At 38.4% G+C, this 27,861-nt stretch overlaps 1 protein-coding gene and 1 long non-coding RNA gene across 8 annotated transcripts in view; one reads left to right on the forward strand and one right to left on the reverse strand.

Moving 5' to 3' along the window:
• Positions 1–27,861, forward strand: part of IFT88 (intraflagellar transport 88) — a 52,633-nt gene that overhangs the window by 17,570 nt on the left and 7,202 nt on the right. For all 7 annotated transcript variants that reach the window (XM_065049645.1, XM_065049655.1, XM_065049635.1 and 4 more), the window contains 10 exons: positions 456–555; positions 4,911–4,997; positions 5,679–5,865; positions 6,454–6,562; positions 7,878–8,028; positions 9,144–9,259; positions 12,129–12,181; positions 15,284–15,349; positions 17,097–17,203; positions 21,649–21,709. In XM_065049645.1, coding sequence (XP_064905717.1) covers positions 456–555; positions 4,911–4,997; positions 5,679–5,865; positions 6,454–6,562; positions 7,878–8,028; positions 9,144–9,259; positions 12,129–12,181; positions 15,284–15,349; positions 17,097–17,203; positions 21,649–21,709 — 1,037 coding nt within the window. The remainder of the gene's footprint in view (positions 1–455; positions 556–4,910; positions 4,998–5,678; positions 5,866–6,453; positions 6,563–7,877; positions 8,029–9,143; positions 9,260–12,128; positions 12,182–15,283; positions 15,350–17,096; positions 17,204–21,648; positions 21,710–27,861) is intronic.
• Positions 22,714–26,271, reverse strand: LOC135578290 (uncharacterized). Its single transcript, XR_010469757.1, has 2 exons — positions 26,039–26,271; positions 22,714–23,260 (listed from the first exon to the last, which is right to left on the reverse strand). It is a non-coding gene; the product is annotated as an uncharacterized LOC135578290 (long non-coding RNA).

Raw genomic sequence — 27,861 nt, forward strand, 5'->3', positions numbered from 1 at the left:
AGAAGTTTAGTATTATGACATTAATATTATTATGTAGCTCAGGGACACGATCTGCAGTCTCTGGCTTTGTTCACTAAGTTGGCTTATGGGTTTGGTAGTATATGCAACGGGACATCAGGTTAGAAAAATCATCTGGTGGAATGTATCCAAAAAAAATGGTTTGAAAAATGATCTTAGTGAGTATCTGACATCAAGCATCACTAATTGATGGACAATAACGTAATATTTAGGTAGCTGACTGAAAAAAAAGAGATCAGAGATAGCATTGTTAAGGTAGGTTATGGGAATAAAATGTTTTTTCAAATATTTTTAATCAAAGTGCTCTTTGCCTCTGTCAAGAAAGCATAACTAAGAACAACTCATTTTAAAAAGTGAGTTGGCTGCAAAAGCGTGTAACTTAGTGGCATTTTCACAGATGCATTTTATTTATCTTTATGGCTTGCTTTCTGTTGCAGGTGTGTTGAAGTAGTTAAAGCTTCCCACTATGTAGAGCTAGCCAATGACCTGGAAATAAATAAAGCTACTACTTACTTGAGGCAGCAGGATTTTAACCAGGTATAGTAACTTTTCAAATTACTATTTTTAATACTGTATTGGCAAAGATATCTTTCTTAGCCACAACATATTTTTCAGCAAGGAAAATAATGATTTATGCAAACATAATTACATTGATGTTGCTCAGTAAAATAACTTCATAGAAACACTGGCAAGAGATGGGTTTAATATAAACGAAATTTCTACCACAGAAGTTACAGTGGATGCAGTTCATTTCAAAATTAAGGCACCTAAATTTAGTTATCTCTGCTGGGTGTCCAAGCTGTCATTAGCATTATTGGAACTGTAGTCAGTACAGTCTATAGAGCCTGAGAAGCATGTTGCTAATCAATGTGGAGCTGTTTTCATTAGTATGAGCTGAATCTTTCTCTCAGTCAGGTTGACTATAGTACCAAAACTTATGCAGATGCACTTTATATGCATCATTGTTCTTTATATTATGGTATTCTCACTGTTCCTTGTGTGTTATGGCATGCCCTAAAATACTATAATCTGACCTTGAACTTCAGTCATTGAAATAAAAACTGGAATTAAATTAAGCATCTGGTCAGGAGATTGGACAGTTCTGCATCTCTCATAAAAGATTGTTTCCCTTGCGGGCACAGAGGGCCAGCATGAATCACCATTGCTGAAAAGACGTTACAGCAGTCTAAGCAGTAGTGTATATTAAATGAGAAAGGTCATAGAAAAGATACAGTATCATTACTTCCACGGAATAGCTTATTGCTCAAAATTCAGCTGGCAGAAGTTCAGACGATAGATCTACCAAAATCTTTGTGATTTTTACAGTTTTTATCGTGCATATTATTATGTTCCATTTTAATTGGTTTGTTATACTTTTAAATATATATGTAAAGTAACTTTTGACTATGTTGAAATTATTTAAGTAAGTTTATGTAGGTTAGATTTCTTTCTGCAACCAGCCATACAAGCACAAGTTAGACAAATTTCTGCCAATTAATTTTATGCTGAACTGCCTTCATGTTAAAAATCATCACCAGTCTCTTGCTGATAAGTACAGCAGGTTATTAATTGTAGTTTTCCTTTTCTATGCATATAAATTGCCAATGTAAGTGTATAAATTCATACCAAAACTTACCATGTTTAAGTTTTTTATATTATCTAAGTGAACGTGCAGCTTTCTTATAGTGTTTTAAGATGTGCAGATTTTTTTTGCCTTTAATCAAATTTTTGTAGGTTGTGGGACAATTTACAGTTCCAGATTTTTGTCAAAATTGTCATGTGGTCTTTGCCTGTGAAAAAAGGTGTGGTTTGAACTATGAGCAGTTGCAAAAGAGCTTTATCTGAACAAAAGGAAACTTGGGTACATGACAAGATTTGCTGAATTTCCTTCTAACATGCACCGTTCGGTGCATAAATGATATGAATGCTGAATAAATAAGGAACATAGCAACCCCCGGGTTTGCATGTGTGGCAAGAAGTATGAGGGATCATATATAGCAAAATGACAGCTGAAGCTGAATACCTCTGTCGTCTCGTAAGGTTCCTCACCTTCCCATAGCCTGGAGGGAGGCACAAAGGGCCATGTGCTTAACTCCAGCACGCTTTTCATTCTCATATTTAAGCTCTTCTGGTTTCCTGAGCAGCTCTTGCTTCTCCTATCCTCAACTCCCTTGCTGTATCTACAGGGAAGGAGAAATCCTTTATTGCATTTCGTGTTGGAGAGTTTGGGAAATTTGGGGCATATCTAGTAGCTTTATTGATGATAGCTTTTGAAAAATCAGAGTATTACAGGTAGGTAAACAGTCATACAATCTGAAGGGTTTACTATTTTGGTGGTATTTTTTTGTGATTTCCAGATAGCATCCAGTATGGGTAACAAAAAAATAATTCTGAGGTAAAATGAGATACAGAGATTGTTGGTGATGTTTCTGTGGAGTACTCCAATGGAGGGAGAGGGGAGGGTGCTGGCAGTTAGGAGTAAGGGGAGAAGATGCCCTTTTTAGTTTGATTATGTGATAGAAGACCTTTAACCTGCTCTGCAACTACTTAGTAGCAGAGTTGGACTGCAGAACGGTGATTGTAGAGAGTCCTGTTGTTGTTGTTCCAATAAAACTGCAGCTGCCACTTAGATCCATCCTGTCTGTTGTTCATATACTTATCAACTCGCCACCTGTTCAACACACCTTTGGCTGCAGAACAGGAATGGAAACTTCTTGAAATATTCAGTTTCAAGGCTGAAAGTTTTATTGTTTTGCAAAAAAAAGAACTAAAATAGATTTCTGCTGTACATATAAAGGGCTTAACTATGTGCTCATTGTAATAAATACGTTATTATAAAACAATCCTAGCCAAAAAAAAAACCAAAACAACAGCAAAAACCCAGGGTACAAATTACCCTAATATGTCTAGATTGTTATTTATTAATAAGGGTTCTTGTGTGTTAGATATTTTGAATATTTTCTTAATTTCAAAGAAAAATGTTGAAAACTAATTTAAACCCAAAATTCTGTGGTTAGCCATGCAACTCCATAACATCTTTGGCAGGCCCAGCTTGGGGCAGGCAAGATGCTTTGAAGCTTAACTTCTGTAAGCAAATAACTTAGGTACATGGGAAACATGCTACGAAGAATAGTTTGGATAGTCTGTGTTTTGATTGTTGAATCTAAGTAATTGTTAAAAAGTTAGAAGTTATTTAGAAATATATACATCTAGCTGATGATACAGTGAGACCATTTTTATTTTGCAAGGATGAAAGGAGAATTGCTATAGATTTTCGTCCAAGGGCTCATAGTTGCTGAAATGGTTCAAGAGACCTGTAATGTAATTTACCAGTAACTGAACAGAGTTCAGAGTCGTATGAATTTTTCATTGTACATGAGAAAGAGATTACTTCCACGCTGATGTTTATCTTCAAAGGTGCCATTCAGCAGTAAAAGCAAAGGTAAACAAATCAGCTACAATGAGAAATGGCTTTTCAGAAAGTGACTTTGAATTATAGCTTGAAGTTCACTAAAAATAAATTCCCCGAAGAAGCAAGTATTTGCTTAAGAATAGAGTACCTCAGATACAGTAGTGTTACATCTGTAAACATTTGGGACCATTTCCTTTTTGGAGAAAGTCACAGATGTATATAGAAGTTTAAAATTATCATAGTGGAAGTCTTCCATTTCAGAGATCACGAAATCTAGAGCCTAACTTTTGAAATGCTTTCCTTGATTGAAATCTGTGTATTTCTTTAGAGAATTTTCTATTATTAGGAAAAATATTATTTTCTTTAGTAGTTCCTGGTTCTTGGGTGGAATGTAGTCGACTAAATCAATGAACTGCATCTAGTTGTATATACTTTGTCATTTTACACATCATTAGTGGTCATGGTTTTGTGTAAAGTAACTGTAAAATATGTATGACAGTCAATTAAAACTTGTTTCCTTTATGTTTGTTTTGGCATTCCACATACAGTATCATGCATTCACTTTGACATGTGAACAACAGCTATAGGTTTCATACAAAGGAAGAAATAAACTTTTGAATTCCCAGTGTTAATGGCTAAACTGAGGTGTCCACATCTATGTTGTAATAGATGATGGAACTGGGCTCACTGTGATATTCTAACAGTTTGTGTAGTTAATATAAATATTTAGTGTAAAGTAAACATTTTCTTAATAATTTAGTCTGCAGTTATGAATGTAATCTCATAGTCTGTGAAACAAAACCACTCCCTTTTATTTCAAAGTTGTTTTGATAGTTTATTAGCTATGAATTTGCTTACTTTTTGTCCACAAACTTCTTCATTTTGAAGTTTATGAAATTCAGTTTTCTTGTAAAAGTTAAATTCTGATGGCCTCAGTCTTCACATTTGAATACTTCCTAAACTTAGACAGGTGTCAGCTCCTTATTGCACAAAACAACTGCAAGTTAAAATTCAGTCCTATATTGTCTTGCATTTTTAAATGTATATATAGTATGTCCTTTTTTAGCTTTTTTTAATAAGAGTTCTAATGTCAGTCCTTTTGTGTTCACTTGAAGAAAGATAGGGATGAGAATTTTCATTAGTTAAAGAGATTAAAAGCAAATAATATAAATTTGTGGTTTGTATGTATAGAATTGTCGTATCTGTGTACTTCAAGGCAGCCATTTCGCATCTACATTTTGAACAAGTAATAGTCAATGCTATTGAAATTTTGTGACCAAGATTAATATTATGTATAATATATAGTTCCGTGTGTACATGTTTACAAGTGTGTGTTACAAGCTCTATTAATTATCATGTATGTGAGTATGAGTGGATAATTTTGGCTGTTTGTTACTGTGAAGTTTATCAGTGCTTTCTGAAATAATTTTGGTATACATTTGCTACAGCGGGAAATGAGTTGTTTCCAAATTACTTTTAGGCACTGGAGACTTTAAAAATGTTTGAAAAAAAGGATAGCAGACTGAAGAGTGCAGCTGCAACAAACCTTTCCTTCCTTTATTATCTCGTAAGTGTTTGCTTCAACAAAACTAGTTAAGAACAGTTTATGTAGCAACTTCTGTATCTTTGTAGTGATTTTTGTGTCTAAGTAATCTCTGTAAGCAGCAAGAAACTCCATGTTGTCGGAGTTACTCTGAACAGCCGTTGTTGGCAGCAGCCGGGTTCTCTTGGCTGTAGCGGGGGTTTGTTGGCTGTAGCTGGGATTTGGAGCATGTCCTCTGTGTCCTGTTGCTGGGAGGGAGGGTGAGGTGGAGCCCCAGGCCCCAGATGTTCTCCTCAGTGTGATTTGTGCAAAAGCTCAGCAGCTGCATTTAAAACCTGGGTCCTGGAGAGCCTGGCTGAACTCGAGAAACATGTGAAGTATGTAGCTTAGGCAGGTGTGTTTCTGTACGAAGTTTGTAGGTTATGGGGATTTATTTTTGTTTTTTAAAGAGATACCATTTTGTCGCAGCAAAGAGAACGTCCAGACCGAAGGGTGCCAAAACACATCTCAAGGGTTAAGTTCTTTGAAACTTGAAAGAGCTTATCTGCTGTTTGCAAATCCATAAGGAATATTTTAGGACTGAAGATGTTGTGGGTTTTTTTCATTCTCAATTTTTGAAATTCTACTATATTAACTGTAAGAAGCCACAGCTGCAAGAAAATTGACTGACAAATTACTAATACAATGTTTGTTTTGTTCATGTAGGAGAATGAATTGGCACAAGCAAGTAACTATGCAGATTTAGCTGTAAATTCTGATAGGTACAATCCAGCAGCTCTAACTAACAAAGGAAATACTGTTTTTGCAAATGGAGACTATGAAAAAGCAGCTGAGTTTTATAAGGAAGCTCTTAGGAACGATTCTTCATGCACTGAAGCACTTTACAATCTTGGTAAGCCAAAGGTGCTTTTGTGGTTTAGCTTTTGTCTAAAGGTAAAACTAATGTTTCTGAGAATCTGGCTTTCAAAATTTTCTTGTATAAAATATATACTACTTATTATTACTCTATTCAGTCATCTGTGATATAGCAAGGTATTAATTTATACTTCCTGTCTGTTCTGAAAAAAAAAAATACCAGTGTTAACCATATCATCTAGTAATTTGAGATGATTAAGTCACTTTGAAGATAAAAATTTTTACTATCTACTGAAAATATACCAGTTTTAGCATTATTAAAACATCAGAGTGATTCCCCTCTAAAAGCTGTCCCTCTCCCTTGTTCATGTTCAAAAGGTGAGATTACATATGTTCCTGGTCTTTGATTAGATTTGTCTTCCTTGCATTTATCAGTCTGGTAAGTCATACTAGCTGGTAAGAATTATGAGCATGGCTCTCAGGAATAGAGTACGTCAGTGTCAAGGCAGTTAAACTGCCTCTGAGCACTGTATTCATATTTCATTTTTCTTGGTTATTCTGTCAGTCAATAGGCTGAAGTAAACTTTTTCTCATTCCATTAATACTGTAATCTTTATTTTCTTAGGTTTGACGTATAAGAAGTTAAACAGAATAAATGAAGCTTTGGATTGTTTTCTGAAACTCCATGCAATCCTTCGAAATAGTGCCCAAGTCCTTCACCAGATAGCAAACATGTATCTTTTTCTGGATTATGATAAAGGATGGTGGTTTCAGTAAACTCATTTAATCTGAAATATGTGTTTCAATCATGACACAATGACTTTGAATTTTACTATAGTGTCCATTATCATTAGGGTTATCATGCATAGATTCATTTTCTGATGTTGGTGAAAATGAGAACAGAGCTTAAGACATTCTTGGACATTTCCAGTGAAGCAAGTGAAGAAATACTTTAAGACTGTTCACATTACAGGGAATACATTTACACTCCGTATTAAACTGTGTCCTGAAATATTTAAAATGCTGCAGATTTTATTATGAAAATAATGTGACAGATGTAAACATAATTGAGTAAAACTTAAAAAAAAAAAAGTTCATGAAAGTGAAATTCTGCTCTAAAAGCTGTTTTCACATTGCTTAGTGTATGTGTAAGAAAATAGTTGTATTCCAGCCCTGCAAAAGCTCAGCAGATTGAAAAGCTGAGGAGGGGAGGGGTTGGTTTTGCGCATTGCCAGTGATATTCTACCCTATGAATTTCTCTAACAATGCTTCTGAGGATGTGCAAACCATAATAAAATCCTCCACAAGGCAGAACAGATTCCAGTTGCTGTACTACACTTTTAAGAATAGTGAAAGTAATAAAAATGTATTTTACTCAGTAAAAAATAAGTAAACTCCAAAGATACAAAAGGTTATGATCTCTATTCCTCACATAGCCCCTTTACAACAGCATGAATGTTCCTATACTTCCCAGTTCCCATCTAGGGGAGAATTTCTGCGTTCCACTGCTATGTAAAACTGCTTTCCATCAATATTCAAGCTTTTTCCATGAAGGGCAGGATGCAGCAGAAACTGAAAAACAACCTTGGGCGTTGCTGCGCAGGTCAGAGCTCTTGTGCTGCGCAGCGGTGGCTGAGCTCGCTGCAGGGCTCATCAGATAAAGCTGCTGCTCTTCTCGGGACCAGAATCACACACTGTGCTGTGCTGCTGGGACACACACAGCAGAAAATCTCGCTGCGGGCAAAAACCCGTTGTGAGGACAGCACTTTTATCTAACCACTTGCTTCAAGACATAATGACACATGACAAAAAACTAACCAAGTTGTAAAGGCTACAAATAAATGACCTGGTTCTCGCACTCCATACTTAGAAATGAGGAAGTCAAAGTAAAATCAGTGAGGGAGAGGACAACCAAGGCCAAAGCTCTGTTGAGCCTGAAGTGTGATGACTTTTCTTTACAGCATATGGATTACATTATGTAAAGTAGTAAGAATTTTTTCAGTGAATCAAAATATCATCAGCATCAGTCCTTGACTGAAGAAAACTCAGATATGAGATCATGGAAGATCCCAATCAAGCTACTGAGTGGCTCTTGCAGTTGATCAGTGTAGTACCAACTGATCCACATGTACTTGCAAAACTAGGGAAATTATATGATAATGAAGGTGATAAATCCCAAGCTTTTCATTATTACTATGAGGTACTTGCTCTTTATTGCTTTTCTAATGCACTTTGTCATAATTTAAAAAAAATTGCCATAGGTTCCTATATCAAACAGTTCATTCATTTAAACTTCTTAAAATGTCATCCAAAAAAAAAATTTGGAGGGAGAGTTGACAAAATCTAATTTTTGTAGTCAGATCATAAGGAAACACATAGACTCATTTTCCTATGGTGGTTATTTACACTAACCCCTAACAATTTTAATTTAAAATATAGTCTGAGATGAAATTTTAAAAATGATATAATAAATTTGATTTTAAAGGTGTGTAGCATGACTACGTTGACTGGAAGCTTTATATAATGAATATGGAGATGTATGTATATATAAAAGGTGTTTGTATGTAGGTTCATATGTATATTAATGGTATATATAATGATGTGTGTATATATATATAAAATGGTATCTATATATAACGGTATACACATTATGTATACACAGTTGCCTGAAGCTCAGCATCCTCTGTCATTTGAAGCCAGCTGCAGTACTGTCTAGTTTGTAGAGATTCTTCCAGACTGGAAGTTGATTTGCTGCAATCTGAGAATTCCTTTATCCACGTAAAGTGAGGATCTCCAAAGGCTGTTTTGCAATCTGACTACTCCTGGGGTTGTACTTGGTGATAATTTTGCTGTCTATTTCAGTGGGAATTTCTAAAAAGCTTAAAATGTTACTTACGTATGCATTTCATAGCAAAGAATGTTTTTAGGTGAGTTTTCCAGCAGACTGATTTGAGTGTGGAATTGTCCACATTAGTTAGCACCATGTAATTTTTTTAGGTAACTTAATCACATGTAGACATGATCTAAGTAAACATTTTTGTCATTGCAAACTATTTAAAATAATATTTCAAATAAGGTGAGATGGAAAATGTGACAAACTCATCTCAGGTAGGTTCTAAAAAGCATTCTGTAATTAGAAAACTTGCTGTGCCTCTTTTTTTCAGGATTACTTACTACAGCACACTACTTCTATTCATATATTACACGTTTTTGGCATCTGGAGAATTAAACACTTGAGTAAGATATTCCAGAAGTAACATAAAGATGTTGTTTATCACTAAAATTGTGTTTCTTTCACCTTTCCTATTTTGTCAGTCATACCGGTATTTCCCTTCAAACATTGAGGTCATTGAATGGCTTGGAGCCTATTACATTGACACCCAGTTTTGTGAAAAAGCCATTGAGTACTTTGAAAGAGCAGCATTTATCCTGTAAGTAATTATTATTTTCGGTCTACTCAAATATTTTGCGATTAGACATCCGTAAGTATACCTAGAGATAAATAAGTTAGATAACTCTGGTATTTTCCTATAGTATTAAAGCTAAGAATATTTGGGATATTATTTAATTTTCTCAATTTACTGTTTGTTTGCAGTGTGTTTTGCTCTTACTGTGCGATTTCTGTGTTATGTAGGGTCCTCCGTTGGGCCCAAGATAGTTGTAGGTATTAGAATATCTTTTCTCTATCTTCTGCCATTAACCACAACTATGAAGTGAGGAGCAGCTCTCCTAAGCCACCATGACCCTCTGTCTCTGGCTTTCTGTGAAATATTTCCTTCCTGTTATTTTATTGTGTGGTAAGGATGCGATGGTTTATGAAAATGCATTTTTTAGCAGTTCTCGCTACATTTGCAATTTTGCATAATTTCTACTTCCTTAAAAACGAGATTACAAATGAAGTGTAAGAGTAGGCAAAAATGTGCAGTGCAGAATTACTAGTGGTCAGTGAAAATATTAATAAGTTGACAGATCAAGTTGATCCTTATATTTTAGAAATACACTGAGTTTGGTTCAGCAGCTGAATTGCTGAAATTGTCCTTTAGCAGAATATGACACACTTAAGAAAGTATATAGGCCATATATTTTATTTTAGATCAGAAAGTGAGCTTACCAGACAAATGGTTAATAAACAAAAATTTGGTCAAATTTAAATTTGTAATCCAGAGTTCAAAAAGAATTTTAAAAAGACATGCATGTGGTCTTTATATGTGGAAACAAGTATTTGTCTATATGTTCATGAAGAATTTTGAGGTATTACACCAACTAAAATCCATGCAACTAAATTCACTCAAACAGGTGTGAATTTCTCTATTTTGTGTTTCGGGAAACCTATTGAAAATCAGGTTAAGCAAAACTCAGTCATGGCTTGTCTTGTGGTTATCTAAAATTTGACATTCTTTTTGTTCTGTGAATCTGAACAAGACAGCGTATGAACAAAACTGTGTACAACATAATTTAAGGCAAGGTTATAGTGTGGACAGGTTGTTAGAGGTTCAGTAGAAAATAATAATTCTGGTTTTGAAAGGGCTTGAGTTAAAGTAGATATTCATTATAGAAGAGAAAAATCTGAGTTTTAAATAAGGATTAAAAATCAAAACAAAAATAAATAGAAAAATATAAACTTCACCCAAATTGTGGTGTAAAAAATTAGAGGTGTAGATTAGATGAAAATACACAGGAGATAGTTTACAGAAATCACAGTTCACAGGTTTGCCATAAATACTGACCACCTTAAGTTACATTTTAGCCAAGCTGTGAGATCACATATGCTGACGTGCACGGCCGCCTTAGACACTTTGGAAAGAAACAGCTGAAACTAAAAAGAATTATTTCATAACTTGTTTTGGCAAAGATCTGAATATTTTATGCTTCATGTTGCACTCAGTCCATGCGTGAAACATGAAATATGTGGATTGTAAAGTACTTAAAAATAATTGGCATATGAAAATCTTCATTAATATTTGTATTTGTAATCTATGTGTAATACAGACAATTTTTTTTCTCTATGGGATGAGATTGTTAATGACAGTAACAGAACACAGATGTTTTGGTGTTTGTTTGGCATTAAAAATAGAGTCCAGATATGCTAATTGATAAATATGAATGTTGGGTTATAAATTGCTACTAATTGTAAATACAATTACATTTTTAAATTACAACTTTATTTTAAGCGCCACCAGCATTTTTTAGTTTATTGTTTACTGTGTTCAGTGTTTTAATCACAATAATTATATTTTAAATTGCATCCTAAAACGTTAAACAATGAAATGAGAAACAGTTTTTCAGTATTTTACATTTACCAGCATGCACAAATCTATCATTAATAAAAGGAGTTGTGCAGCTCATGTGCAGGCTGCTGACAATTTATTCTCTCTAGAATTTTCATACTAAACTGCATAATAAACTTTATTATGGTGTCTGCTTGGCTGCCTTTATTGTTTGCGGGAGACATATTCAACCAAGACTCAAAAACGTGAAGCAGCTGTCCTTCATAATCTAGTTTGGCAACTACCAGGCAAACAGATTACTGAGAGTTAAAAATGGCCTGTGCTGTGACCGGAGGGAAAAACTGCGGGGAAAAAGTAGAAAATTCTTCTGGAAATGTTAGCATACAGTGCCATGGGGATATGCTACTGAAGAGTTGTAAGCCGTATGTGAATAGTGCTTCAGCTTACAGAGCATCCTTACACTGCTGACATGAAAATTTCCTAATTTTCACATTATCTTGGGAGGAATGAGGAGAGAGTCCAACAGTTTTGTTGCACTTGCTCAACATCTCAAATAATATTTTCTCTAACTGTATCTGTCCCCATTATGTGCTAAAAAGAGAAGGCCAGGGAGCAGCTAGGGCATCGACGTGGCGACAGGGGCGAAGCCGGGGTTGGGAGCTGTAAGTGGGGAGTGTGCTTCGGACAGGGATCCCTTGGATGTGCGTGGGACCCTGCTGGTAGAACTCCCTCCAAATACAGTTAGCATGTTGTTCTCCCCCATTGAGCGGTTCTGTACCTCAGACAAAGATCAGCAGTTCACGTGTCAGGTCTAATTGTGTCTGATGCACAGAATCATGAGCAGGAGAAAGACAACAATATGGGACTACAAACGAGCAACATCAATGCCTGCACACAGGAGCATGATGAAGCTCTGTGTGAACTGAGCAGGCTAAATTCTTTCTAGGAAGGCAATAAACTAGGTATAAAATTTTAAGACTGGTTTAGTAGTAGGTCTTTACCAATGCCTCACAGATTATTTTGCTTATTTGTTGTTTGGCAGTGTGCCTAATTTTATTTTATTTATATGCAGACCAGCACAAGAGAAATGGCAGCTGATGGTTGCCAGTTGCTACAGGAGAAGTGGTAAGCTTTGTAACTTTTTTCATAATTGTTTGGATGTTGTTAATGTTTTTTTGTAATTAGTTGGGGTTCAGCTTGGAGAATATGTGAAGAGGGCTTATGAGAAAGATGGAGAGAGACTTTTTACCAAGGCCTGTAGTGACAGGACAAGGGGAAATGGTTTTAAACAGAAAGGGAGTAGACTTATGTTGGACATAAGGAAATTTTTTATGACTGGGGCAGTGAGACTGGAAAAGGTTGCCCAGAGAAGCCGTGGATGCCCCATCACTGGAAGTGTTCAAGGTCAGGTTAGATGGGGCTTTGAGCCTGATACAGTGAAAGATGTCCCTGCCCATGGCAGGAAGAGTGAAACTAGATCATCTATTCTGTTTAATATTTCCTTAATGATGTGGACAAGGGGATCAAGTGCACCCTCAGTAAGTTTGCAGATGGCACCAAGTTGGGTGGGAGTGTTGATCTGCTGGAGGCTAAGAAGGCCATACAGAAAGATCTGGACCAGCTGGATCATTGGGCTGGGGCCAGTTGTATGAAGTTCAACAAGGCCAAGTGCTGGGTCCTGCACTTGGGTCACAACAACCCCAGGCAGCGCTACAGGCTCAGAAGAGTGGCTGGAAAGCTGTCTGGTGGAAAAGAATCTGGGGGTGTTGATTGACAGCTGGATGAACATGAGCCAGCAGTGTGCCCAGGTGGCCAAGAAGGCCAACAGCATCCTGGCTTGTATCAGGAATAGTGTGGCCAGCAGGACCAGGGCAGTGATTGTTCACACTGTACTCAGCACTGGTGAGGTTGCATGTCGAATCCTGTGTTCAGTTTTGGGTCCCTCAGCACAGGAAAGACATTGAGGTGCTGGAGAGAGTTCAGAGAAGGGCAACAAAACTGGTGAGGGGTCTGGAGCACAAGTCTGATGAGGTGATAAGGAGTGGTTGAAAGAACTGGAGCTTTTTACCCTGGAGAAAAAGAGGCTGGAATCTCTCTCCCACACCCGCGGACAAGGGGAACCCTGCATCACCCATCCTCTCTGTGTGAAACTTCTCTCAAAATAAAATTTTCTGATTTATAAACCTATCGGCTGGTTCCTGTTTCTGTGGTCTTTTTGGGGAAATTTGTCCATCTCTTTTCCCAAGTAGCAAGCGATATGACAAGAGCAAAAGGCCTCAGTTTGCACCAGGGGAAAATGAGGTGCTAGAGCAAGTTCAGAGAAGGGCAACGAAGCTGGTGAGGGGTCTGGAGCACAAGTCTGATGAGAAGCAGCTGAGGGAACTGGGGCTGTTCAGCCTGGAGAAAAGGAGGCTGAGGGGAGACCTTATCACTGTCTACAACTACCTGAAAGAAGGGTGTAGCACGGAGAGTGTTGGTCTCTTCTTCCAAGTAACAAGTGATAGAACAAGAGGAAATGGCCTCAAGTTGCACCAGAGGAGGTTCAGATTGGATATTAGGGAACACTTCTTCACAGAAAGGGTTGTCAAGCATTGGAACAGGCTGCCCAGGAAAGTGATTGAGTCACCATCCCTGGAAGGGCTTAAAAGAATGTGTAGATGTGGTGCTTAGGGACATGGTTTAGTGGTGGACTTGGCAGTGTTAGGTTAATGGTTGGACTTGATCTTAAAGGTTTTTTTTCAACCTAACAATTCTACAATCTTCAAAAGTCTTTTCCATCCCAAACCATTCTATATTTCTGTGATTTCTTTTGTTTTCACTGATGTTTTGATTTTTTTTCTTTTGATCGTTTCTGTGTGATTTGAATACTGCTCCTAAAGTTTGTTTGAAAATTATCTTACGTGTTATTTTGTTACAAATTTTCTGTGTTATGTAAAAAACCATGACTTTTCTTTTAAGTGCAGGAAGCGTGCCTACACTGACTTATGCATGAAACACTCCTTGTGCATTTAAATAAGTAAAACAAAGAAGATAGCACAGCATAAATTATCTGATAGGAATTTTATTTAATGGAATTATAATACTATCTGATCCAACATAAGTTATTAAATTTTAAAGTTGCATAATTCCCATTCATTTTCAACAGCAGGTATAATTTTTCAGTATTAAAGTAGTATTTGCATTATACACACAAGACAGCCTTTTTGTGCTGTGTTTGCTTACTGGGAATATTATATGCCAGTAAGCAAAATGAAAAAAGACTAATCATTCTGGGGCTTTTTTTATCACCTAAAAGGCATTCAAGACACTTGATGATTACGTGATTTTCTTCTTTCTTGCTATCCCATTGTGTCATTCTTGTTTATGTTTCCTTAGAACTTTGCAGAACAGGCTTCCTTAATAAATGAGTGCATTTTCTCATTCTGCTCAATTACCTAGTACAACAGTGAGAAAAGGAGCAGGACGTTGGGAAGTCAGTGAGTTAAGAACAGTCAGCACCAGCCAAAACGAGACAGATTGTGCTTCTTTGCTGGGAAAACAGTTAATGGCTTTGGCTGCTTTTTAGATCATTTATGACTCACTGGCAAAATTCCCAGCTCATTGTGTTAACACACAGAAGGTCAGTTTGATCGGTACCTTGCACTAAGAAAGTAAAAATAGCAATATCTCAAACTTTTTTAGTCGGATATTTTATGGATACAAGATTTTAAATTTGCAGGGTCTATCAGTCCTTTCCATAATAATCAAGCTGAGACAAAATTGAAGGCAAAAGTCTTAAAGAACAATTACTTTGCTACCAGATCTGGGCAAAGGAGAGGCACTCAGACAGGATTGTGATGGAAGGAAGGGCAGGCAGAACTCCACCGTTACACATTTCCATCTGACCAGTCCATACATCTGCAGCCTCAGATAAGCCCTGGTATGATTGATGCATCTTGTTTTGTGTCATTCAACAGTGGGATCCTAGAAGAAGATCAAAAAAGGGCAAAAATCAGGAAACTCTTCTTCATTAATTCTGTCATTTACTGGTAGTTTGCACTGTTTTCAGATGCTCTTAGTTTTTATTATCAGTAATTAAAGAATGTTAAGTTTGATTTTGTCACATTTGGTTTTATAATGTTATATACTCAAACTAAAGATATGAGGTGATGTTAAACTGTGTCAATATCTCATCAGATATTCTTTTTTATGTTTGGAAATGTGGACAGAAGTTTGTTTTGTTTGCAGGTAACTACCAGAAAGCTCTAGAGAAATACAAAGTCATTCACAGACAATTCCCAGAGAATGTCGAATGTAAGTTGTTTCATTGAGTGGTACAGCTATCAAAGGAAACTTTGTTATACTGAATATGTGTGTTAGTAACCATCTGATATAAGTATTTTTCATGTAAAAATATTTTCATGAACTATCATTTTTATTCATGCTAATGCTGCACATTTTCTGTGGCAACACTAAAGCATGATTTGAGAAATATCGGAGTCATGCTGAAGAAGAGAGATGAAAATAAACAAATTGGTTGAGTTGTTTCTCATACATACTTCCTAAATTTGACACCTGTGTTACTTACTTTATCTTTCTTATGATAAAATATACATATTTTTACTTATAGCCTTTGCTAGTTGAAACTCCTGCTTTAAGTTTCTAGACAGGAGAAAGTCTTACTATGAAGTTTTACCAAAGCCAGACCGTCCGAGGGTGAGATTTTGTTGTTGAGTTTTTAAGTACAGTTGATCAACCGGTCTCTGGAAAATCCATAGAGAATTTCAAACTAAACTACAGGAGACATAACTTTGAAGCGTAAGACATTTTGCAGAGTCAGTCGCACTTGTACTCTGAATGAAAAAGTGCCACAGAAAATAGGGGTTGTCACTGGTTGTGAAAACATCCTCTGACGTGCCACACTGTGCGTCACTAATCTCAAAATACAAGGTTGTCACCAACAAGCCTACGCTTTTTAAATGCTATGTGGGAAGAACAGTCACTGTATTTTAAAATAAAATTGTATCGTTCTGCTTTAACAGAGGTACTGGTTTTTTAAAGAGATATCATACATCTCTGTTGCACAAGAGAAATTCAGTACCATGACTTGTCAAAGTTACAAGCAAAATGTCACGTTCATATTGGTTGCACATATTTCAGAGGGGCAGAGTATTTAGCAAACCTTTTAGAATGCTGATGTTTTTCTGAATGTAGTTTCTACAAATTACGAAATGGAGGCAGGAGTTAGACAAGACAGTTTAACTGATTTAAAAGTTTTTTGCTGCTGAAACAATGGTTCCTCACTCATCCCTCCCTGGCCATGTGCTTCCAACCATCTTACTGATGCTCATGGTGGCGCTTATCTGATCCCTCAGTGACAAGTTCAGCTCCCTAAACCAGCACAAAACTAACTCAGCACAACAAGAAAATAACATTTTTGAAAGCAGTGAGGAGAGTAATGGATCATTTCATAGTTGTTGCTGCTTCAGTGGCAGCTCTTTTCACAGAGATGTTGATAAAAACATAGGAATAGCAACAATGTTTTCAAAGTGTGGTGTAGTGCCTCAAGAGACTGTTTTTAGAACTTCTTTTGGTTCCATCATACAGTTACAGTTGATCTTCATGCCTGGTTTGTTGTTGTTTTAATTCTATAAATACTAATCTTTAACAAAATCAACCACAGCAACAGAAAAAACAAACCATTCTGATTCACTGGGCATTTCTAAAATTGTTTTCAGCAAAATGCTATTGATGTGGCTCCTCAATAATAACTTAGTATCGTTATTATGCTTTCCAGTTTCCAAAATACGTTGTGAATGTCAAGAGTTCAGAGCCATATGAGTTAGTATGTCTTGTGCCTTCCACATATATGCATACTATTTGTACTGTTCATGGATATAGACACTGCATCACAGAAAATGTTGAATTATTTTAAAAAAATCACAACTTTCATAGTGATACTGGAGTCACTTTGTATTCAGTTATTTGCATCGTTTGCCATTCTTTATGTCCAGTTCTTTTAGGGTACCAGAAGCTTAACAATGTCTTGCTTTTCAATTAGGCCTCCGATTTTTAGTTCGTCTCTGCACAGATATGGGGCTGAAAGAAGTCCAGGAATATAAAACGAAGCTCGAGAAAGTGGAAAAATTAAAAGAAATAAGAGAGCAGGTAAGCTTGGTTTTTTTCCTGTGATTATACAGTATCACTATGTACATAGATGGAGCTAGAAGAGCATTTATGATACTTCAAGACAAAATGTGTATTAACTTCCTGGTTTAGAGAGACTTGTGTTTTGTATTATTTGGGTTTTTAGTTTTAAATTACAGATCAGCGTGATATCTGTCTGAATGGTCTTTGAGCCGCAGCTTTTCTGTCATTGTTTTAAGTACTAGTGAAAGACAGTTTATGTGGATGTGATGGGAATGCTGGAGCCACCTGCATAATTCCATGTCTCTGGAATGTCATCTTTCCTACTTGTTTGCCAGACTCTATAAAGTGTATTTCTGAGCCAAGTAATAGCGCAGCTATAGGGAGAGAAGGGGAGCCTAAGAATTTGTCCATGTCCTTTTTGCTATATACAAAGCTGCAACATTGACAGATTACATAGGTAAAAGTAAATTAATCACGTTAGTGCCAGTTTTTAAACTGAAAAAAAATCCATGGAAGAGCTACAGGCTGTGAAAGGTTTGAGGTCATAACTTGTGCTCTGTTCAGAGGAGTGAGTGTGTGTGTGTGTGTGCATGTGCATCATTTTCTTGCTATTCTTGTGATAAAGTAAGATTTTAAAATTAAAATCAGCTTCTTGTTTAGAAAGCTGCTGAGCCACAAAGTGTTCAAGCTTGCTCTTCCTATCCAGTGAACTGCCTCAAAGCTACATAGTCACGTTAGGAGACATCAAGTCTTACCTAAGGTATTCTGCTCCTACTAACACTTGCTGGCTCCTTTTTGGTGTCAGGTGATGTGTAAATGCACCCTTAGTTATTTCACTTTTATTTCAGTTCCAGAGAGTAAGTATGTACATGTACACTAGGACATTTTAAAAATGAAAGTCACAAAGGGAAACACTGATAAAATGATTCCAAATTTATGCTACAAGTATATTGGTTTGGATTTTCAGTAAATGTAAAATTTAAAGCACTTGGGAAATGGACAGATGGAAGCCGTTCACTAATGTAGTAGGGCTAATATTCTGCAGTGTCTCCCCCATGATGGTATCAGTAAGCAAAGCAGATCATCAGATATAATGTTCCTATTCCACAAATCTCATAATTAAGAGATCTCTCTGAAGTGTGTTAAACAGGCTTTGCTTGGTTTCTAGGGAATATCAGTTCAATGTCAGTGATACACATAGTTCTTTGCAATAACTTCCAGTATCTCAGTGCTTTACTCAGGAAAGCTCAGAGATGAAACCAGTTAAAACTGGATTATTTTATAGTTTGTGAGAGAGAGATGGGTCCTTGGAGATGGAGAGGGTTATCTATTTCCTCACATATAGTTCTAGCATTTTTTACACTCAAGGTATTAATTTGGTACTATAGATCTGCAAATTTTGAGGATTCTAAGAAAAGGGTTTTTTCCTTTAAGAAAGTGAATGATTGAATAGTGAAAAAAAATAAAATTGTCCCATCTCTTCCGGTTTATTTCATGTTGGCAGCAGGAGCTTCCCTGAACACATTTCTGTGCTTTCTGTTGGGGCAGAACCTACCAGTAAAATATTTAAAAGACTAAATAATGTAAGTTATTTGAGATTTTAGTAACATAATTAATGTTTAAATTCTGCCCCAGGGGTTCATAGCACATTCTCTTTGGAACCTCTGAAGCCTGATCGGTTGCTTTGTGCTCCTTCATGCAGCTCCTTGTCGTGGAGGGACATGCTCCCATCTCCCTCTTGTCAGCCACACTCTGAAATCTCCCAAGTTCAGTGTCTCCTCAAGGAAAGGAATAACTTTTTCTGTCTGCCAAGGAACCCACTGACCCAGTTTTCTTAAAAATAAGCAGCCACTGTAGATGTAAAGGAACAAAGACTCTAAGAAAGATCTTACAGAGGGCCCTGTCATTTAGTGAGCTGCTGCCCTTTATTAGAAGTTGAGTGTTTTCCCGTGACAGAATCTCAACATCAGTGCTGTCTCGCAGACAAGAGCCCTGCAGTTTCTTGTTGCTGTTGGTATTGGGTTCGCTGCCCCTGGTTTTGGGGCTGAGGGTTTTTTTTTGTTTGCTTCGTTGGTTTGCGTGTGTCTGGTTTTTTTTAGTCTTACGTCCACCATCTGGATTTGGAAATCACTAGGTATTTTTGTCCTAAGAAATTCCTTCTGTCATCCATGAGCCTGTAGTCATAAACTGTGTCTTCAGGTTCTAAAATTATGAAATTTTTGTATTTCACCACCAAGTTTCCAATAGGAACACTGGTTTCAGTTAGCAATACCAGTTATAGTTCAGTTCATGCTCCCAATTTCAGACTTGTGATTTCTTGATTGTACCCAGTAAAGAGAAAACAGATCAATGCTAGGGTTATGTACCTACATTTCAAAGTCCGCACACAGACTTTGTCTTCCCGTAGAAATTTATCAAAGTTTGCTATGCTGGCATTGTTTTTCCAGAGTAAGTATATCCACATGGAGTTTATACCAAAATAAATACTCAGTTCTTAAATATGGACAAGTTGTTAAATATTTCCAGCCAAGAATCTGGAAACATCTGTGGGGTTCATTCCCTGTAGAAGTTTTTCTCCCTGCCTCTCACAGCATTGATTTTTTTACTGTAACCTTCATATGTTGGTGTGGTTTTTTGGTTTTTGTTTGTTTGCTTTTTTAGACTGCATTAATTGTTTTCATTGTAAATCGTTTTCAGTGTAAAAAAAGACAGGTAATCATGTAAAAAGCTCACACAACCTTCTTGGCACTGATGTATACACGCTTTAGTATTTATTTCCGTTAAGTGTGCTTAATGACTGAAAATGAGGGACTGATTTGGTGTGGTGTGATGCAGCGATGATAGGGGCAAACACTGGGGGAACTTGATGCCTTTACCTCCAGGCATCTACATCTGGACTAATCATCCTAAATTTCTTTCACAGTCATGGGAGTGAAATAGGCATTTTTAGGGTGGAAATCATTGGACATGTTTTAAATGTCTGCTTTCAGTATGGGATGACTTACAAACTACTCACTTGGAACTTCACAGGAATTACTCATATGCTTAAGTTGTAGTACTTCTATCATATTTTGGGGAGGAAAGTCCTGTTGTGCCGACGCCATGAGGGCACGATGGGACAGGGACCGCTTTCCTCTGGCAGGCAGAAGCTGAGCTTCCACTGGCAGCCGTGCTGTCAGGCTTACAACATTTGGGGAGCCTGAACATGCTTCCTGAAGGACTGAAACATGCTCCTTCACTGGGCTGCCAATAGGATATTCAATCCAGAATTCAGAGAACATATTTCAGACTTGAAGATTTCCCAAAATAAATAAAAAGTATGAGAAATTCTGGTCCCAGACTGGGTCATTCCAAGACCGTTCCTGGTTTCACGCTGGGCTCACTGCTTTCCTGTCTGACTCCTGTGAGTTTTGATTTAAGGGTTCGTCCTTTTTCTGTTGCCACAAATCTTGAAAGTTCTTTCACTTCTGTGTCATTTCAACTTTGCCAAACTCCATGATGTTTTTCTGCTGAAAAATGAGTGAAGCTGCTACAGTAATTCACTTGAAGATACGGTTAGGTAGTGTGCTCATGTGTTTTAATCAGATCCTGAACACGTATTTTGAAATAATATAGAGAGACTGCTTTATTAACAGCTGAGTGCTTTATACACCAAGTTTTTGTACCTACCCATCAAAAAGTCCCTCACTGAGATGCACCTTCTTGTAATTGAGGCGATACGTGCATGAGAAAGTTGGTGTTTTGCCAGGAGAAGCGAAGTCTGCCATGTGATACAGAGGTTTTGCTGTGGTAAACTGTTGAAGTTTTCAAATAACACTAACAAAAACGCAGCTGGAAGATGTTTATGGTGCCTTCCTCAGTGCAAGAGAGCTGACTTTTTAAACACAACTTTTAAAATATTTACCTTCACCTTTATCTTGCATTTAACACTCAACAGCAAATTAAGTTTTGCTGTAAAGTACAGTGCTGTGCCAAGTATTCAAAATTTAAGATCTATGAGGTGAATAGTTCTTTTTATAGCTCTCCCTACTTCCCCCACTTGAATCTTTACAATAATAAAACGCTTGTGGGATTTACAAGACGTTAATAGGCAGAGGCTACTTTGAACTCATGCATGGAGGGCTATGTTGCCTGTTTTTTCAGCTGTACTTTAGAAAGCTACATTTGAACTAGTCCTATGCACATTCCTTGTATAAATTTTATCTGAAGAAAAATAATTTGTTGAGATATTCTCTTTGAATTTCATAGAACTCTTGTTTAATGTAAACATTGGATTTAACACTGATTTCAATGACAATTTTGTGCATTAAAAACCAGATTTATTAGTTACAGTATAGTAAGCCTAGTTTAATGTTGTTCTATTGTTTTATTAATAAGCTGAGTTTTCAATCATTATCTCTAATGTATATTAGTAAATGCGGGTTTTGTTGTGTTCTTTTCAACCTTTTTTCTCTGTTCTGCAGCGCATTAAATCTGGCAGAGATGGCAGCGCACGCAGCCGCAGAGAAGGAAATGCTGCTGGTGGTGAGTACTTATGCCTCTGCTTAAATATCAGATTTGTCAGGATCCTAAAGAAAGTAGTTTTTCTTGAAGTGTTTCTAAAACCTCCTTACATTCTGAAATGCACACGAATATGCATTGAGTAATACGCAAGTACTTCACAAATGTTATTTCATACTTTTGGATTGTCTCATTGCTGTATGAAACCTCAACCAGTATAGTAGTATTGATTTGGTGTAAGATTTGTGCTTTGTAAATGGATCTCAGTGTATTCCTAAAGCTAAATTTCCACTTGTTTTCAATACTGTGGACTGGAACATTTTAATCCCATTAACTTGGAACTTGAATATTTTTATTGCATTAACTTTGGAATATTTACTACAAGGAATCATTTATTGTAATAAAAACAGAACATGTAGGCCATGAAAAACAGGAATTCACTGAGTCTTTATTTAACACGGAGAAAAGGGAACTTTGTGTCCACTATCTAGTCTGTTACTTTAGGTGTTCATTACAAGGTCAAGAGGCTATTTTGTGCAACCAGCTGTGTAATAAGGAGAAGGCACCAGTACTGTCTTTGAGCTCCTTCTTCCCCTTTTCCCCGTGTAGCAGAGCGGAAGTACTACAGCCTTCCATAGAGGAAAGCTTGCTCTCTGCCTATGAAGTCTCTCTGCTCCTACAGATTTACAATGCTGACTTTCATAAATGTAAAACTCCAGCAGTGTAAGTCTGGAGGCTGGCCTGCTTTGTCACTTTTGCACTAGGTAGTCTGCATATTGCAGAGGTAATGATTTTTCCTTCCCATGATTAAATCCATGAAATGTTAGTAATTTTAAACCTAACTGTTCCCCGCTGCTGTGCTAAGGAAACTACCAAACTTCAGGCTACTTCAGCTGCCTGGGAAAATATCCCTATTTTGACCCAAACAGGAAATGGTTTCTTTGTATTCTGCTTTTGGTTTATCTTAATATCAGCAGGTCTCATAAAAGGGTATCCTGCCGCGATTGAGAGACGGGGACGCAACTTGATGCAAGCAAAGTGTCCACTTTATTGTTCTCTACACAATCCTTTTATACTGTTACATACATTACAACTACTATCGTGGATTATACTGATTGGTATACCAACTAATTAGCTCATACATATTACAAAAGCTGAGCTCATGATAGGTTAGTAAGAAAGCATGCATATCTTATCTTAGGTCCTTGTAACTACATGCCTTTCGTGTTAGGAAAGCTTCGCGCGACTATAACAAGATACTGTTGCCAAACCACCAGTTCCTGTGCTTTGTTCTTACACCCATCGGCTGTAATTTTCCACAACCCCCCAGTAACTTCCCATGCTAACACAGCAGGTCCAATAACTAAAATCAGCACATTGCCTATAAATACAGCCAAGATAACCCACATCTCCCCCTTTTTGTTTTCAAACATTTGCTTCTTCCCAAGGTCGGCGCCCAACCAGTTCGAGGACGTCTTGCTTCACCAACATTTCTGTACTGGGAGTTTTCGGGAGGTCTTGTGCTTGTACAAGAAAAATCTTATTTACTGAAGCGGTTATCGACTTTTGTAAGCACTGCAAAATACATGGAATCGTTAGTAATAATACACAAATTACTAAAAGGATCAAAATTCCCTGCGGTAGCACAACCCACTGATATCTTTGCAAAGGAGCTTGCATGTTGACGCTTGGTACAGAAAAGGCAAATTTAGGGGCATCGTCTGGATGCAATGGAATGTTGAAAAAACAATCTTTGAGGTCTATGATGGTTAAATGCCAATCTCGAGGGATCATGGTAGGTGATGGAAGCCCAGGCTGCAGGGTCCCCATGTCTTCCATAGCGTCATTAATTTTTCTGAGGTCATGGAGCAGGCGCCACTTGCCAGTCAGTTTTTTAATAACAAAGATAGGCGAGTTCCAAGGACTCGTTGAGGGTACAATATGTCCCATAGATAGTTGTTCGTTAACTATTTCTTGGAGGGCGTGAAGTTTTTCCAGTGGCAGGGGCCATTGATCAATCCAAATAGGAGTGTCTGTCTTCCAGGTTAACTTTGGGGTTTCACGCCCCTCAATGGCCCCACCTAAAAATGTGTCTGGATAGACACCCCCCACTGAGACAACACGTCACGTCCCCACAAGACCATAGGTACTGGTAAGATAAACGGTTTGACTGAGGCAACTTGTCCTTCTGAATTTTGAACTTGTATCATTTCTGCGCTTTGGCGGCTAGCTCCGCACCCCCCAATCCCTGCTAACGTCTGAGAGATATCAGCTAAAGGCCACCTAGAAGGCCACTTCGCTTGAGAAATAACGGTAACATCTGCACCTGTATCAATGATTCCACTCAACACGACTTGCTGACCTCTGCAAATGAGGGTACATTGACATATAGGACGCTTTTGTGAGATGGCTTGAGCCCATAAAATTAGTGGTTCTCCCGTAGACCCAAAGCTTCCCTGTCTCCGCGGGAGCATTTGGTCAGGGATTGAGACATAGTCCTCCTTAGGGATCAGTATCAATTGAGCAATACGACTTCCCTCTGGTACTGTGCAAGGAGGAAATGGGGTCCAAGCCATAATTTTGATTTCGGAATTACTGTCAGGATCAATTACTCCAGGCAATACAAAAAGCCCTGACAGGGTGGTGGATGATCTTCCCAATAATAAAGCCTGCGTTTGAGGAGGCAAAGGGCCTGCAACTTTGGTAGGCAGTAAGTGAACAGAGGAATCAAGCAGCGTTACTGTGTGGGCGGTTGCCAGGTCCAGGCCGGCGCTCCCTGCTGTTGCGGGAGAGAGACTGGAAACCCTCCGGTCCCCCGCTCCTCCCCCCGCGCTTGCAGGGGCGTTGAGGCTGGCCGCGGAACTTGTGTCTGTGCGCGCCGCGCTCCCGCGCTCCACTGCCGGTTTCCCGGTATGGGATGCCCATTCACATCATATTTAGATTTACATTGGTTTGCAAAATGCCGTCCCTTCTGGCATCTGGGGCAAATACCAGGTGCTGGGGGTCTCTTCCCCCCGGCGCTGCGACAATCTCTTTTAAAGTGACCTGGCTTCCCACAACCGAAACAGTTCTGTTGCTTACTGTTTCCCACAGGTCCGCGCATGGCCGCAAAGGCAGCAGCCATCGCTTCATATTTATAATCCATAGTGCCAATTCTGTTACACGCCTCAATCATCTCAATCAAAGTAGGATTTTGGTTCGGAAGCGATTTTAAAAGTTTTTTGCAATCAGCGTTGGCATTTTCCACTGCTAATTTAAGTAATAGGATATCTCGAGCCTCGGTATTATCTACTTGCCGATCTAAGGCTTGTTTCAACCTGTCTATAACTTGCATATACGGCTCTCGGGGCTCTTGGGTGATATTAGTAAACGCTTTCTGAGGCTTTTGAGAATCAGGAACTTTCAATAAAGCCTTTTTCGCTTCCTCCCGGACTGCTTCTAAGGCTTCTCGGGGGATATCCCTTGCCTGTCCGGCCGGGTCTGCATGTTGCCCAGTCCCAGTAAGATGTTCTATGGTTAAGGCAGCTAGGGCAGCATTCGCGTGTCCTGCATACCCCAACAAAATTGTCTGCAGCCCCGTTCTCCATTGAGACTCCCACATTGTATATTGCGTCGGGGTTAATAACAATCGCGCGAGAGATTTTAAATCATGTGGGGTCATGACATATGTATCGAATACAGAAGATAAAAGGCTTGCAAAATAAGAAAAAGACAACCCGTGCTCGGTAGCCGTACGACGCAACTCCTTAATCACTGAAAAGGACAATGCTTCCCATTGAGCCGCCCCCCCCCTTCCTTGATATATAACAGGCGCTACTATAGTCCTTGCTATCTCTAACTCCCCCTCCTTTAAGGCTTGGCGTTTGATCTCTCCCCAGGCATTATGAGGATCAGGAGGGAAAAGATCGGGTTCTTTTTCGGGATCAACAGGTCCGGGATCAAAGGGATCATCCTCCGGGGGATACCCCGCTGCACAGGCCAAGGGGGGTGGTGACGGTAATGATGGTGCAGAGGGCTTTGTCTCCCCTTCAGAACCTCGCTGGCTCTGCTCTTGCGCTTTCACAGTCTCAAAAATTTTTCTCCAGCGTGGGAGCATATGTTGCGCTTCCTCATCTCCAGAGGTAGCTGCATCCCATAATTTCACCCCCACATCGTCCCAAAGTTCCCGGGTAAAAATCGAAGAAGCAGTAACTGTAGGGATCTTAACCTGGACCCATTTAAGGATCAGCTTGAGGTCCTGACCCGAAAGGGTTTTTCCCCCATGCTTCTTAAGTAAAGCTTTCATTAGCTCATAAACGTCTCTTTCAGGGGAACTCGTCTGATTCCCCATTTTGCTAGTTTCCCGCAGCTCACCTCTCGTTCCAGACGGAGGGATTGTTTGGCCGGCCGGCTTATCCTGCTTCCTTTCAGCAGCTCATTCCACGTTCTGCGGGACTCGCGACATGCCACCAGGTAGGCGGTTTTTCAATCCTTGGCGGTTTCGTCGCTGACGATCACGTCGGAGGTCACCAATTTGCCGTGATTGAGAGACGGGGACGCAACTTGATGCAAGCAAAGTGTCCACTTTATTGTTCTCTACACAATCCTTTTATACTGTTACATACATTACAACTACTGTCGTGGATTATACTGATTGGTATACCAACTAATTAGCTCATACATATTACAAAAGCTGAGCTCATGATAGGTTAGTAAGAAAGCATGCATATCTTATCTTAGGTCCTTGTAACTACATGCCTTTCGTGTTAGGAAAGCTTCGCGCGACTATAACAAGATACTGTTGCCAAACCACCAGTTCCTGTGCTTTGTTCTTACACCCATCGGCTGTAATTTTCCACAACCCCCCAGTAACTTCCCATGCTAACACAGCAGGTCCAATAACTAAAATCAGCACATTGCCTATAAATACAGCCAAGATAACCCACAGTATCCCCTATAAATTCTTGCCTCTCTTCCCTTCCTTTTACAGAGACATAATTTATGGATTTTTTCTTTCCTATTTGGTAATTTTATTTCTCCACCTAAATAGTAGAGGCTTTACTACATTTATAAAGACTGATCTCCTGGGTTCTCCAAGGGTTCATAATGAGTGTTGGATGCTTAAGAGGGATCTCGTTCCTTTTTCAGCTCAGTAGTTGCACTAGAGAAGCTTTTAAATCATTTTTGGTATGTAGAAAAAAACACCATTCTTCTAGGATTGAATTTTACCTGTTCTGGGCCTCAGGCCAAAGTCATTCTTGGGGTGAAATTCCTTATTTTGATAACAGAGAGGGATGGAAATGTTTCTGGACTCTTCTTTGTTATATGAACCCTCTGATCAGGCAGCCATCTAGAGGTGCCAGCAGAACAGCAGTTTGAGACAGCATCAGGACCTGTTATCTGCCAGAAAATTGAGACCCACTTTGCCTTATAATAAATAGAAATGAAGAGCAGCATCAGTAGCAGGGAAGGGTATTTACAACTGTGCAAAACATTGCATTAGGCATACAGGCGAACAGCACAAAGAGTCTCTTTTTCTTACAGCGATAAGACTACCGTCATTAGTAAAAAAAGGGGTATGTTATCAGGAAAGAGTCAGTAGTTTAGCAAAAGAGGATATAAAGAGCGACAAAGCTGTAAACATGCTAAGACAACGTTACTCCCCCAAACTACAAGTTTGTCGACACTTATTTTGAAGACAGAAATATCTATGGAAAGTTGTCATTTAAAAAAAAATTTAAAATAAAATAAATCCCTTTCCTCCCCTCGCAAAATGGAATGTGTGAGGAACTGTGACTGCAAGCTCTAGTAATTCCAAGTTATTATTCTTTCCCCTCGTAACCAGCGTGATGGGGATGAGCAAATGCAGACATTTAGGATGTCAACATAAAAAGGACGAGAGGGTAAGCAGGATCAGAATTGACCCAGAGTTTGGGAACGAGTCTGTATAAAAGCATGTTTGAGAAGTCTCTGCTGTACAAATTCAGCGCCAAAGATCCAACCTTTCTGGAAATGGCTGATCAAACAAGCAGAGGTACAAAGAAGGTCCTGTCCTGAGCCTGGAGCTAATTCTCTGCTGGGATTCCCAGTTAAAGTTGTGGTGAGATGTACTAAGAGGTATTTTTAGAAGTCAAAGGCATTAAACATTTTTAACTAGTGGTGTTGACTCTGGGGAACCTTATCAATGAAGAAGCTGT

Source organism: Columba livia, chromosome 1 (genome assembly GCF_036013475.1).
Source record: "Columba livia isolate bColLiv1 breed racing homer chromosome 1, bColLiv1.pat.W.v2, whole genome shotgun sequence".
NCBI lineage: Eukaryota > Metazoa > Chordata > Aves > Columbiformes > Columbidae > Columba > Columba livia.